Source organism: Oncorhynchus mykiss, chromosome 15 (assembly GCF_013265735.2).
Source record: "Oncorhynchus mykiss isolate Arlee chromosome 15, USDA_OmykA_1.1, whole genome shotgun sequence".
In the NCBI taxonomy this organism is placed as follows: domain Eukaryota; kingdom Metazoa; phylum Chordata; class Actinopteri; order Salmoniformes; family Salmonidae; genus Oncorhynchus; species Oncorhynchus mykiss.
The window spans coordinates 52,728,001-52,743,023 of NC_048579.1; the positions used below are offsets into that span (position 1 = coordinate 52,728,001).

At 45.1% G+C, this 15,023-nt stretch overlaps 1 protein-coding gene across 15 annotated transcripts in view; it reads right to left on the reverse strand.

The window, feature by feature from the left end:
* LOC110490288 (pleckstrin homology domain-containing family A member 5) overlaps window positions 1-15,023 on the reverse strand; it is a 178,874-nt gene that overhangs the window by 97,163 nt on the left and 66,688 nt on the right. The window contains exon 4 of one of the 15 annotated variants that reach the window (XM_036944594.1): window positions 8,721-8,987. The exons of the other annotated variants lie outside the window; for them this stretch is intronic. Within the exon in view, the coding sequence (XP_036800489.1) occupies window positions 8,984-8,987 (4 nt within the window). The 3' untranslated portion in view covers window positions 8,721-8,983. Of the gene's footprint in view, window positions 1-8,720; window positions 8,988-15,023 lie in introns of those variants that run through there. 15 annotated transcript variants of the gene reach the window in all.

Genomic DNA, 15,023 nt, shown 5'->3' on the forward strand with positions numbered 1-15,023 from the left:
CGCTTCTGAAATGTACTGCACAGCATAACTGTGGGAAAACATGAGAGGGGAAACTAAAGACACAGGAGAGGAGAAAACCACGAGAGAGGAAACTAAAGAAACAGGAGAGGAGGAATACATAAGAGGGGAAACTAAAGAAACAGGAGAGGAGGAAACTAAAGAAACAGGAGAGGAGGAATACATAAGAGGGGAAACTAAAGAAACAGGAGAGGAGGAAACTAAAGAAACAGGAGAGGAGGAATACATAAGAGGGGAAACTAAAGAAACAGGAGAGGAGGTAACCATGAGAGGGGAAACTAAAGAAACAGGAGAGGAGGAAACCACGAGAGGGGAAACTAAAGAAACAGGAGAGGAGGAAACTAAAGAAACAGGAGAGGAGGAAACCATGAGAGGGGAAACTAAAGAAACAGGAGAGGAGGAAACCACGAGAGGGGAAACTAAAGAAACAGGAGAGGAGGAAACTAAAGAAACAGGAGAGGAGGTAACCATGAGAGGGGAAACTAAAGAAACAGGAGAGGAGGAAACCACGAGAGGGGAAACTAAAGAAACAGGAGAGGAGGAAACTAAAGAAACAGGAGAGGAGGAAACTAAAGAAACAGGAGAGGAGAAAACCACGAGAGAGGAAACGAGAGGAGGAAACTAAAGAAACAGGAGAGGAGGAATACATAAGAGGGGAAACTAAAGAAACAGGAGAGGAGGAAACCACGAGAGGGGAAACTAAAGAAACAGGAGAGGAGGAAACCACGAGAGGGGAAACTAAAGAAACAGGAGAGGAGGTAACCATGAGAGGGGAAACTAAAGAAACAGGAGAGGAGGAAACTAAAGAAACAGGAGAGGAGGTAACCATGAGAGGGGAAACTAAAGAAACAGGAGAGGAGGTAACCATGAGAGGGGAAACTAAAGAAACAGGAGAGGAGGAAACCACGAGAGGGGAAACTAAAGAAACAGGAGAGGAGGAAACTAAAGAAACAGGAGAGGAGGAAACCATGAGAGGGGAAACTAAAGAAACAGGAGAGGAGGAAACCACGAGAGGGGAAACTAAAGAAACAGGAGAGGAGGAAACTAAAGAAACAGGAGAGGAGGTAACCATGAGAGGGGAAACTAAAGAAACAGGAGAGGAGGAAACCACGAGAGGGGAAACTAAAGAAACAGGAGAGGAGGAAACTAAAGAAACAGGAGAGGAGGAAACTAAAGAAACAGGAGAGGAGGAAACTAAAGAAACAGGAGAGGAGGAAACTAAAGAAACAGGAGAGGAGGAAACCACAAGAGGGGAAACTAAAGAAACAGGAGAGGAGGAAACTAAAGAAACAGGAGAGGAGGAAACTAAAGAAACAGGAGAGGAGGAAACTAAAGAAACAGGAGAGGAGGAAACCACAAGAGGGGAAACTAAAGAAACAGGAGAGGAGGAAACTAAAGAAACAGGAGAGGAGGAAACTAAAGAAACAGGAGAGGAGGAAACTAAAGAAACAGGAGAGGAGGAAACCACGAGAGGGGAAACTAAAGAAACAGGAGAGGAGGAAACTAAAGAAACAGGAGAGGAGGAAACCACGAGAGGGGAAACTAAAGAAACAGGAGAGGAGGAAACTAAAGAAACAGGAGAGGAGGAAACTAAAGAAACAGGAGAGGAGGAAACTAAAGAAACAGGAGAGGAGGAAACTAAAGAAACGGGAGAGGAGGAAACCACGAGAGGGGAAACTAAAGAAACAGGAGAGGAAACTAAAGAAACAGGAGAGGAGGAAACTAAAGAAACAGGAGAGGAGGAAACCATGAGAGGGGAAACTAAAGAAACAGGAGAGGAGGAAACTAAAGAAACAGGAGAGGAGGAAACTAAAGAAACAGGAGAGGAGGAAACTAAAGAAACAGGAGAGGAGGAAACTAAAGAAACGGGAGAGGAGGAAACCACGAGAGGGGAAACTAAAGAAACAGGAGAGGAGGTAACTAAAGAAACAGGAGAGGAGGAAACTAAAGAAACAGGAGAGGAGGAAACTAAAGAAACAGGAGAGGAGGAAACCACGAGAGGGGAAACTAAAGAAACAGGAGAGGAGGAAACTAAAGAAACAGGAGAGGAGGAAACCACGAGAGGGGAAACTAAAGAAACAGGAGAGGAGGAAACTAAAGAAACAGGAGAGGAGGAAACTAAAGAAACAGGAGAGGAGGAAACTAAAGAAACAGGAGAGGAGGTAACCATGAGAGGGGAAACTAAAGAAACAGGAGAGGAGGAAACTAAAGAAACAGGAGAGGAGGTAACCATGAGAGGGGAAACTAAAGAAACAGGAGAGGAGGAAACTAAAGAAACAGGAGAGGAGGTAACCATGAGAGGGGAAACTAAAGAAACAGGAGAGGAGGAAACCACGAGAGGGGAAACTAAAGAAACAGGAGAGGAGGAAACCATGAGAGGGGAAACTAAAGAAACAGGAGAGGAGGAAACCACAAGAGGGGAAACTAAAGAAACAGGAGAGGAGGAAACCATGAGAGGGGAAACTAAAGAAACAGAATCTGTAATGGGTAGAGATTTGAAAGAGTAAAGGAGAGGAGGAAAACGCGCTTTGGTTGCCCTACAGCTTTGGTTGCCCTACAGCTTTGGTTGCCCTACAGCTCACACCACCCGGAGGAACTGTGGTGAACATCAACACAGCTTATAACAGATCATATTCACACAGCCGGGGTCAGGCTGGGTGAAAGGGGATATTGTATTACGGGGAAGAAGTGAGGGATTTGGAAGATCATTGCTGATGGACCTTTGGGAAACAGAGTATATCTACAGGATAGCAACATAGACCGCTAAATCTCCGTTTTCAGAACATTTCAGCAAGGCGCTAAGTCCCTGTAGGTTAGCGTGGGGAAGGAGCTACCTGGACGCACACGCCAACGTCCTACCAGAAGACACGATTTCTTCTGCAAAAAAATGCATCACTTTATAGTTTTGGCCTTTGGAGAAAGAATCTTTCTTAAAACATCACACCTCAACAACACCCTTCAACTAAAGGTAGAAGCTGAGCCAAGAACAGAAGTGAGACCTTGAGAGTTTCACTCCAACACACAGAGAACAGAAGCTTTCCATCTCCCCTCGAGAGGTAAAAATAAGCGTTATTAAATGACTCTATTTCCGTAAGGCAATGCATCTGCATCTCTTTAGTGACAGCAAAGACCTCCACCGCAGAGAAGAGAATCGACCGTAACAATTACATTTCATTACCTTCCACCTCTCCCAGTGGGTCCATTGGCATCCACTTACCCAGACACAAATGTGATTTCACTCAGGTGCCACGACGACGCCTCATATTAGACATCTTTGTCGTGGCAGCAGTGGGATTGACAGCGGTCCGGTCGGCTCCGGTCTGTCTGTTTCCCTGATAAATGTCATCATTAGGCTGCCTAGGCAACGGGTGGGGATTACAGAGGCATCTCTTAACTCTTAACTCATCTGAAATATCTGCCCTTATCTCACTTTAGGAGGGCAGAGGGTTTTAATGATAACGGAACGAGGACAGGGACTGCCTCGTCTTACCTATAGTTAGGAGTTTTAGATAATATCACCAAATGATCCTCTAAATGAACCTTTAAAAATCAGAGACTCAGTGTGGACTAACAATACGGTAGCCTGCAGGCGATTGCTTTCACCCCTAGCCTGATCACACAGTACGGGAGGGGGTGCTGTTTCATGGTGTGGGAGTATGTTCCTGGGGGAACCAAAATGGCGTACGAGACCATTGTATGATGTAAGGAACTAGAGCCAGAATGGAGGGAGGTTTGGGGCTGAGTTTCACATAGCCACACAGCACAGAGATGGTTACACAATCACACCTTAACAGCACTCAGCTCGACAGCTCCCCCTCTCGCTCCGTCTCTCCTGGGAGTGTACGTATGTCAGTGTGTGTTTCACCCATTGCAATATCGGCCAGACACCATGTGTATGTTACGGACAGACTGTGTGTGAGTGTGTGTGTGTGTGTCTGTTCGTGCGCTCCCGTGTTCTCCCGGGCTCCAGAAAGCGTCTGTCAGCGAGTAGCCCGTAGGCAGCAGACATAGGTAGACAGGCTGTAAGAGGTCTCTGCAGACTCATCACAGATGCAGGCAGTATTGGGAGAGCCTGGCCGTGTTATCTGAAACCCCACTCCACACACACGGTAATTAGGCAAAAGTGTAGAACAGCTGTCACGGGTCTAAAATTGCTGATGGGAAAAATGACACACTCTGCCCATAATGTCCTTGGTGCACCAGTGGCCTGGCATTCCCTGACACATTTGTACTAATAGGTGTATATACTTGATAACAATATCAAAAACGACACTTCTGTAATGTCTTCATCTTAATGCTTCTACATCATTACTGTGTATTAAGCTACAGGTGTTAACGCACGTTATTACTGTGTATTAAGCTACAGGTGTTAACGCACGTTATTACTGTGTATTAAGCTACAGGCGTTAACGCACGTTATTACTGTGTATTAAGCTACAGTTGTTAACGCACGTTATTACTGTGTATTAAGCTACAGGCGTTAACGCACGTTATTACTGTGTATTAAGCTACAGGCGTTAACGCACGTTATTACTGTGTATTAAGCTACAGGCGTTAACGCACGTTATTACTGTGTATTAAGCTACAGGTGTTAACGCACGTTATTACTGTGTATTAAGCTACAGTTGTTAACGCACGTTATTACTGTGTATTAAGCTACAGGCGTTAACGCACGTTATTACTGTGCATTAAGCTACAGGCGTTAACGCACGTTATTACTGTGTATTAAGCTACAGGCGTTAACGCACGTTATTACTGTGTATTAAGCTACAGGCGTTAACGCACGTTATTACTGTGTATTAAGCTACAGGCGTTAACGCACGTTATTACTGTGTATTAAGCTACAGGCGTTAACGCACGTTATTACTGTGTATTAAGCTACAGGCGTTAACGCACGTTATTACTGTGTATTAAGCTACAGGCGTTAACGCACGTTATTACTGTGTATTAAGCTACAGGCGTCAACGCACGTTATTACTGTGTATTAAGCTACAGGCGTCAACGCACGTTATTACTGTGTATTAAGCTACAGGCGTCAACGCACGTTATTACTGTGTATTAAGCTACAGGCGTTAACGCACGTTTTCCATGCAGTGTTTTTTTAAGTGCTGTTCTTTTTTTTGGGGGGGGGGGGGGGGACACCCCTTTAAATTAGTGGATTCGGCTATTTCAGCCACACCCCTTGCTGACAGGTGTATACAATTGAGCACACCGCCATGCAATCTCCATAGACAAACATTGGCAGTAGAATGGCCCGTACTGAAGAGCCCAGTGACTTTCAACGTGGCACCATCATAGGATGCCACAATTTCCAACAAGTCAGTTTGTCAAATTTTTGCCCTGCTAGAGCTGCCCCGGTCAACTGGGAGTGCTGTTATTGTGAAGTGTAAATGTCTAGGAGCAACAACGGCTTAGCTGCAAAGTGTTAGGCCACACAATTTAATAGAACAGGACCGCCAAGTGCTGAGGCACGTTAATCCTCGGTTGCAATACTCACTACAGAGTTCAAAACGTCAGCACAAGAACTGTTAGTCGAGAGCTTCATGAAATGGGTTTCCATGGCCGAGCAGCCGCACACAAGCCTAAGATCACCATGCGCAATGCCAAGCGTCAGCCAGAGTGTTGTAAAGCTCGCCGCCATTGGACTCTGGAGCAGTGGAAACGTGTTCTCTGGAGTGATGAATCACACTTCACCATCTAGAAGTACGACAAACAAATCTGGGTTTGGCGGGTACCAGGAGAACGCAACATGCCCCAATGCATAGTGCCTACTGTAAAGTTAGGTGGAGGAGGATTAATAGTCTGGGGCTGTTTATCATGTTTCGGGCCCCTTAGTTCCTGTCAAGGGAAATCTTAACACTAAAGCATACAATGACATTCTAGACGATTCTGTGCTTCCAACTTTGTGGCAACAGTTTGTGGCAGGCCCTTTCCTGTTTCAGCATGACAATGCCCCCGTGCACAAAGCGAGGTCCATACAGAAATGGTCTGTCGAGATCGCCCTGGAAGAACTTGACTGGCCTGCACAGAGCCCTGAACTCAAGCCCGTCGAACACCTTTGGAATGAATTTGAATGTTGACTGTGATCCAGGCCTAATCGCCCAACATCATTGTCTTACCTCACTAATACTCTTGTGTCTGAATGGGAGCAAGTCCTCACACCAAAGGGGGGGGGGACGAACTCCATATTAATGCCCATCATTTTAGAATGAGATGTTCGACAAGCAGGTGTCTAAATACTTTTGGCCATGTAGTGTAGCAGCTGAACACCTTCCTAATATTGAGTCAGAACAGCATCAATTCATTGGGGCATGGACTCTACAAAGGGTTGAATGCATTCCACAGGGATGCTGGCCCATGTAGACTCCAATCCTTCCCACAGTTGTGCCAAGTTGGCTGGATGTCCTTGGGGTGGTGGACCATTCTTGATACACACGGGCCACTGTTGAGCGTGTAAAACCCAGCAGCGTTGCAGTTCTTGACACACTCAATCAGGTGCGCCTGCCACCTACTACCAAAACCCGTTCAAAAGGCACTTAAATATGTCGTCTTCCTCCTCTGAATGGCAGACACACACAATCCATGTCTCAATTGTCTGAAGGCTTCAAAAATCCTTCTTTAACCCGTCTCCTCCCCTTCATCTACACTGATGGAAGTGGATTTAACAAGTGACATCAATAAGGGATCATAGCTTTCACCTGGATTCACCTGGTCAGGTCATGGAAAGAGTTCTTAATGTTTTGTACACTGAGTGTACTGTATGTTCCTACTGTACATAATGCAAAATGGCAATACATACGATACACTGGGATGCACTGAACCCGGACTGCACGTGGCACAAAAACAGGCAGCAGACATAACATCAAGACATTCATACTCAAACAAAACTCCAGAGCTCACAGTATTTCTGGTGTGAATACTGCTGATAAGGAGGACCTGTCAGCGAGGGAGGAGAAAAAAACAAGGGAGGCACTGATCCTGCTGCTGAATGTTCTCTCTCGGTCTCTGATAATACAATAACAGATGCTTTCATCCAAAGCGACATACGTTTGTACATACCGGTGGCCCCAGCAGGAATTGAACCCACAACCCTTGGCATTGCAAGCACCATGTTCTACTGACTGAGCAACACAGCAGAAGCTTTATGTCTTTATTTCTGCGTGATGACTGCTCTGAAGGACTGTCACATGTAGCTTCGGGCCAGCTCTGACTGCATGTGTGGATGTGGGTTTGCAGACCCGCGAGACACTGCGGCCCCTCCCAAGTTTTTTTTGTGGTCCCCATCAGTAGTTGCCGATCCCTGGGTCCCTAGGGGAACCACTGGTATTGATGTACAGAGGGTGCATGTGAACAGCTGGAGCTACTAGGGCAATGAGGGGACAGGACCAGGCTGTACTGCTCTAGTTTTGCCATGATCTGAACCCTGACACAGGCCCTTGGCCCAGACGGCTGGAGAGTCATCTGTTCTGACCACTGGAGCCAGAACACTGATCATCAGAGCCAGAGGACACTTGGTTCTACAGATGCTAACTGGGTCACATTCTGATAGACCACAACACTGAGCACAGAAAAACCAAGGCAGGCTATTCTCCTTGTTGGCACCTATTTTATTCATTTGTGAAAACAACAACAGAGCCCACTGGAGGAAGTTTGCGGATGACCTAGGCCCCCAAGAAGTAAAAGGTAAGTAGTATTCAAATATCTATAGGCATATTTCAGCCAGCTGACATCTTTGTGTGTGTGTGTGTGTGTGTGTGTGTTGATGAAGCTCTCAGCTGTCTGTCAGTCACAAGCTGTGTTGAATGACCAGTCCAGATGTGTGAGCTACAGGGGACAGACAGATGGACCCCATGGGGGGCCAACATCTCTATAACCCATGGCAATGATCTGAAATCAACAAACACCTGTGGGATTCATTCATATCAATCTATATCCAGCTACAAGGTATGAGTACAGTACAGGCATATGTTCATAAATATGGAGTCTAAAATCTCCTATTGGAGAACCCAGGGTGAAAGACCCAGAGAGCGAGAGAGAAAGTCGGCAAGAGACCCTCCTTCAATGGGTTGTGAGGAGGAGGTGATGAGAGAGGACGAGAGGAGTATGCAACAGAGTTTCTCCCAGGGAAGGATGGAAGAGGGAGATGGTCCAACTGCCGCGAGCAGCAGTACTTCAGGGTCTATGTTGTCATGGTTACCATTCTGCACGCACACACGTCAAACACTACACTGAGCTGCGAGTGTGTGTGTGTGTGTGTGTGACTGAAATCGTGTTTGAGTTGGTAGAGGGAGAGACTGCATGCCAGCAATAATCCATCCCATACTCTGACACCCTGAAATGTCAGCCCCCTTCCACTAACACTCACCCATAAAGAGAGGAAAACACTGGCGCAGACTTTACCTAAAGGACGGAGCACCAGGAGGACAAACAGGACCAGCAGACAAAAACTGTTACACAAATAACTATGAGATTGATAACACAGACAGAGAGAGAGAGAGCGAGGGGGATAGACAGAGAGAGAGAGAGAGAGAGAGCGAGGGGGATAGACAGAGAGAGAGAGAGAGAGAGAGAGCGAGGGGGATAGACAGAGAGAGAGAGAGAGAGAGAGAGAGAGCGAGGGGGATAGACAGAGAGAGAGAGAGAAATGATTGGCCATCTCTATAAACAACCATATGGGTCCATGAATAAACCAGTCAACATGCTGAAGGCAGAGAAGAACATCACTTTAGTTACACACATGGACACACACGCCGATCTTCCAACACACCATTGGATAGTCTTCCTATACACCAGCTGCTCTCGCCACAGAATGCATCGAACCACATCTCCGACAGCACTCACAGATTGTGTATGCATATACACAATACATGTTCAAATTCAAAGACTAGAAAAAACAATTACAAACATTATTAAACCAAGACAAACAAAGTCTGGAGAAAAACCGCTGTTATTCAAACCAAATGGCTTACCTGTTGAGGAGTAATGATGGAGGCACAGCAGGACATGGGAAAAGAGAGAAGGGATAAATACGTTAATGAGGGTTCTCTGCAGTCGACATATCCACATAATGAGAATATAGAATAACAATAATAATAATAACAACAATGTCATGACGTTGGGGAGTAGGTTTATGACAGTCATAAATACCTCTTCTCCACGTTTTCCTCTCTCTACCCTACTGAGGTGACATTTGCAAAACCCTTGGTTAACATAGAGATTCTGGGAACATCAGAAGGTGGGGGGAAATGAACTATATTCTGGTAATCCGACCAATGGAACATATGCGGTGGTACTTAATGAATATGATGTCAGTTCAGTTGTCATCTGAGACATTCTCATCAATGATAAGATGACATAACTCTACAGTGGAAAGTCTACACATCAGAGTTATCGGATTCACATGGAATTGTTGTTCAATTTAAATGTTTGAATATGAAATTATTTGTGATGGGATGAAATGTGATTTTAGCTTCTAAAATGTGAGATGTGGGTTTTCATAAGTTAGGGCTGCTGAATTAGTGGCCCGCCCCTGTGAAGAGACATGGGCTATAAAACTTTTCAAACACGCCTTCTTCTCCCTTCCTATATAAGCCCTTGACGACAATAGAACTTTCTGTTCCGATGATGTGAGGACGACGGTCCGATGTCAGAATGGTTCAGATAATAACTATAGAACGAAGCCAACATCAGCGTGAGCTTTGGTTGCGAATGGTATGAACTTTGAACTCTTATTCACTACAGAAGTGATACCTCCTAGCCGTTGAATTAGCAACAGCAGATGCAAATGAGGGTTAGAAAGGAACAGACAGTATCCTGTCTATCACCCAAAGACGTTACTACAACGTATACAATTGACAACCAGAGACATTCTTCAAAGGACTCGGTTGGGCAACACGGCCTTCCATCTACCACCAACCTACTGAAGCGCAGCTCAGAGTAAATATTTATTGCATTTTCCTTTTCCAAATGGGTGGTAATTTAGAATGCATAAGATACTGTATTTACGATAGCACAGCTTCTTCCCTTTGTTCCTCAGTCTTCCCGCTCTTCCACTCAAACCCAGCCCCTTTTCTTTTGTGTAACCAGCTGTCATATCTGTTCCGCCCGCTAGGGACGTTTTCCTTTATGACGTCATTTGTAATCAAGTTATGATTTAATAATGTGTATGTGTAATTCTGTGTGATTAGTTAGGTATTTAGTAAATAAATGATTAAACCCAATTTTGTATTGCTGATTCAAATTGTTAGCCAAGGTTCGTGCAGATAACCAAGAATGTACAACTTTCAGATGAGACTGAATTAAGACGAGGATTAATATTGACTGCTATTGATGTAAAATATTACTATGTCTTTAAGAATTTATTCGGAAGTTAACAGCTCTATAAATATTATTTTGTGGTGCCCGACTCTCTAGTTAATTACATTTACATGATTAGCTCAAACAGGCAATATTAATTACGGATAAATTATTTTATAGAATAGCATGTTATATCACTTAATCCGGCATAGCCAAAGACACGACAACAATAATAATAATAATAATAATAATAATAATACACACTGATATTAGAAATACAGTACAGGTCAAAAGTTGACACCACCTCATTCCAGGTTTTTTTCTTTATTTTCACTATTTTCTACATTGTAGAATAATGAAGACATCAAAACTATGAAATAACACATATGGAATCATGTAGTAACTAAAATAAAGTGTTAAACAAATCAAAATATATTTTATATTTGAGATTCTTCAAAGTAGCCACCCTTTGCCTTGACAGCTTTGCATACACTTGGCATTCTCTCAACCAGTCACCTGGAATGCATTTCAATTAACAGGTGTGCCTTGTTAAAAGTTAATTTGTGGAATTTATTTCCTTCTTGAGCCAATCAGTTGTGTCTTGTGACAAGGTAGAGGTGGTATACAGAAGATATCCCTATTTGGTAAAATACCAAGTCCATATTATGGCAAGAACAGCTCAAATAAGCAAAGAGAAACAACAGTTTATCATTACTTTAAGACATGAAGGTCAGTCAATCCGGAACATTTCAAGAACTTTAAAAGTTTTTGCAAAAACCATCAAGCGCTATGATGAAACTGGCCCCATGAGGACCGTCACAGGAAAGGAAGACCCAGAGTTACCTCTGCTGCAGAGAATACGTTTATTAGAGTTATCAGCCTCAGAAATTGCAGGCCAAATAAATGCTTCACAGAGTTCAAGCAAGACAACTCAACATTAACTGCTGAGAGGAGACAGAGAATCAGCCCATGGTTGACTTGCTGCAGATAAACCACTACTAAAGGACACCAATAAGAAGAAGAGACTTGCTTGGGCCAAGAAACACGAGCAATGGACATTAGACTGGTGGAAATGTGTCCTTTGGTCTGACGAGTCCACATTTGAGATTTTTGGTTCCAACCTTTGTCTTTGTGAGACGCAGAGTAGGCGAATGGATCATCTCTGCATGTGTGGTTCCCACCGTGAAGCATGGAGGAGGTGGCTACTTTGAAGAATCTCAAATGTATTTTGATTTGTTTAACATTTTTTTTTGTTTACTACATGATTCCATATGTGTTATTACATAGTTTTGATGTCTTCACTATTATTCTACAATGTAGAAAATAGTAACAATAAAGAAAAACCCTGGAATGAGTAGGTGTGTCCAAACTTTAGATTGTAGAGAACTGAACTACATATTAATACATAACATTGCATGATAAATGATCATGCAATGTTATACAGTATGTAAAGTGTGTGGTGTAAACTACATTTGGAAGACCACTTTGCTTGATAATTAAAGACTTGGCTTATCAGTCAGAACTAATGCCTATGCGTTTAGCTCAATGGGCCAACACGGTCTTTAAGCCAAGCAGAGGACCTGGGTTTGATTCCCGTTCAGTTCCAGCTTCATTGTATATTGAGGGTCCATTCGTCAGGCTCGAGGTCTCCACTTCAACAGAGGGCAGATACAACTCAAGCTAACACAACACTGCCCCCTAGTGGGTGGCGTATACAAGCACATCTTCTGAAATACACATGATGTCATCTGCTCACAAACCTGCTCTATGATCACAAGCGCCACTTGTGTTTTGATTCATTGTTGTCAGAGAAATACACTTTAAGAAATCCTATCACAGCAATACTCCAATGAAGTGTTGTACTCAGCCGATCATCAGTACTGTCCTCACAGAAAATAACACTGTCAATACAAAAAGTTCTACAACTTGAGTCCATTTCAAGGTAAAAACAGAAATGTGGCTTTGGCTTTCAATACAGATTCAACCCCAAAAATGATATACATGACAAGTACACCAAGAACCCAGAAAACTAAGGACAAAAGTTTGTAAAAATAAAGAAAAATGTTAAATGCTTTCGCAAAAACAAGATAAAACGACAAACACATATGGTCAAATTCCACATTCACACACTGGGTGCTGAGCGAACTCCAACACTGGGTGCTGAGCGAACTCCAACACTGGGTGCTGAGCGAACTCCAACACTGGGTGCTGAGCGAACTCCAACACTGGGTGCTGAGCGAACTCCAACACTGGGTGCTGAGCGAACTCCAACACTGGCTGCTGAGCGAACTCCAACACTGATATGGGGACACAGTGTTCTAAAGCAAAGCTGGTGTTTGAGGAACAACTCTAGTCATCGAAATGTAAAAGTGATGGGATGCTGCCAGGACACCCTGATGAGACCAGTCATGTCTTCCTACAGGGATCTATCCCACACACACCCGATGAGACCAGTCATGTCTTCCTACAGGGATCTATCTCACACACACCCCGATGAGACCAGTCATGTCTTCCTACAGGGATCTATCTCACACACACCCCGATGAGACCAGTCATGTCTTCCTACAGGGATCTATCTCACACACGCCCCGATGAGACCAGTCATGTCTTCCTACAGGGATCTATCTCACACACGCCCCGGTGAGACCAGTCATGTCTTCCTACAGGGATCTATCTCACACACACCCCGATGAGACCAGTCATGTCTTCCCACAGGGATCTAACTCACACACACCCCGGTGAGACCAGTCATGTCTTCCTACAGGGATCTATCTCACACACACCCCGGTGAGACCAGTCATGTCTTCCTACAGGGATCTATCTCACACACACCCCGATGAGACCAGTCATGTCTTCCTACAGGGATCTATCTCACACACACCCCGATGAGACCAGTCATGTCTTCCTACAGGGATCTATCTCACACACACCCCGATGAGACCAGTCATGTCTTCCTACAGGGATCTATCTCACACACACCCCGATGAGACCAGTCATGTCTTCCTACAGGGATCTATCTCACACACACCCCGATGAGACCAGTCATGTCTTCCTACAGGGATCTATCTCACACACACCCCGATGAGACCAGTCATGTCTTCCTACAGGGATCTATCTCACACACACCCCGATGAGACCAGTCATGTCTTCCTACAGGGATCTCTCACACACACCCCGATGAGACCAGTCATGTCTTCCTACAGGGATCTATCTCACACACACCCCGATGAGACCAGTCATGTCTTCCTACAGGGATCTATCTCACACACACCCCGATGAGACCAGTCATGTCTTCCTACAGGGATCTATCTCACACACACCCCGATGAGACCAGTCATGTCTTCCTACAGGGATCTAACTCACACACACCCCGATGAGACCAGTCATGTCTTCCTACAGGGATCTAACTCACACACACCCCGATGAGACCAGTCATGTCTTCCTACAGGGATCTAACTCACACACACCCCGATGAGACCAGTCATGTCTTCCTACAGGGATCTAACTCACACACACCCCGGTGAGACCAGTCATGTCTTCCTACAGGGATCTATCTCACACACACCCTGGTGAGACCAGTCATGTCTTCCTACAGGGATCTATTAGTTTCCCACTGAGATCAGTCTGGGTTCACCACACACACACACACACACACACACACAGACACACACACACAGATCTGTGACAGATGTGGTTGAGAACAAAACCATTTACAGGACAGTGCTGCTGCAAGGCTAGTGGTCAGATTACCCGTGTTATAATCTGAGGTTATGGCCTGACAGGTTGGTGCCCTCTAGTGGTCAGATTACACATGTTATAATCTGAGGTTATGGCCTGACAGGTTGGTGCCCTCTAGTGGTCAGATTCCCCTTGTTATAATCTGAGGTTATGGTCTGACAGGTTGGTGCCCTCTAGTGGTCAGATTCCCCTTGTTATAATCTGAGGTTATGGCCTGACAGGTTGGTGCCCTCTAGTGGTCAGATTACCCATGTTATAATCTGAGGTTATGGCCTGACAGGTTGGTTCCCTCTAGTGGTCAGATTACCCGTGTTAAAATCTGAGGTTATGGCCTGACAGGTTGGTGCCCTCTAGTGGTCAGATTCCCCTTGTTATAATCTGAGGTTATGGTCTGACAGGTTGGTGCCCTCTAGTGGTCAGATTCCCCTTGTTATAATCTGAGGTTATGGCCTGACAGGTTGGTGCCCTCTAGTGGTCAGATTACCCATGTTATAATCTGAGGTTATGGCCTGACAGGTTGGTTCCCTCTAGTGGTCAGATTACCCGTGTTAAAATCTGAGGTTATGGCCTGACAGGTTGGTGCCCTCTAGTGGTCACATGGAGCTACAAATCAGGCAACCTCCTCTCTGCTCCCCATCTCCTTTCCCTCCTCCCCATCTCTCCCATCCCTTCCCCATCTCTCTCCTCTCCACCCCCTTTTCATCCTCCCCTCTCATCGCTCTCTCCTCTACCATCCTCTCCCCACCCCACCACTCTCCTCTACCATCCTCTCCCCACCCCACCCCTCTCCTCTCCCATCCCCTCCCCATTGCTTTCCTCTCCCATCCCCATCTCTCCTCTCCCATCCCCATCTCTCCCCTCCCATCCCCATCTCCCTCCTCTCCTATCCCCTCCCCATCTCTTTCCTCTCCTCTCCCATCTCCATCTCTCTCCTCTCCCATCCCATCCCCATGTCTCTCCTCTCCCATCTC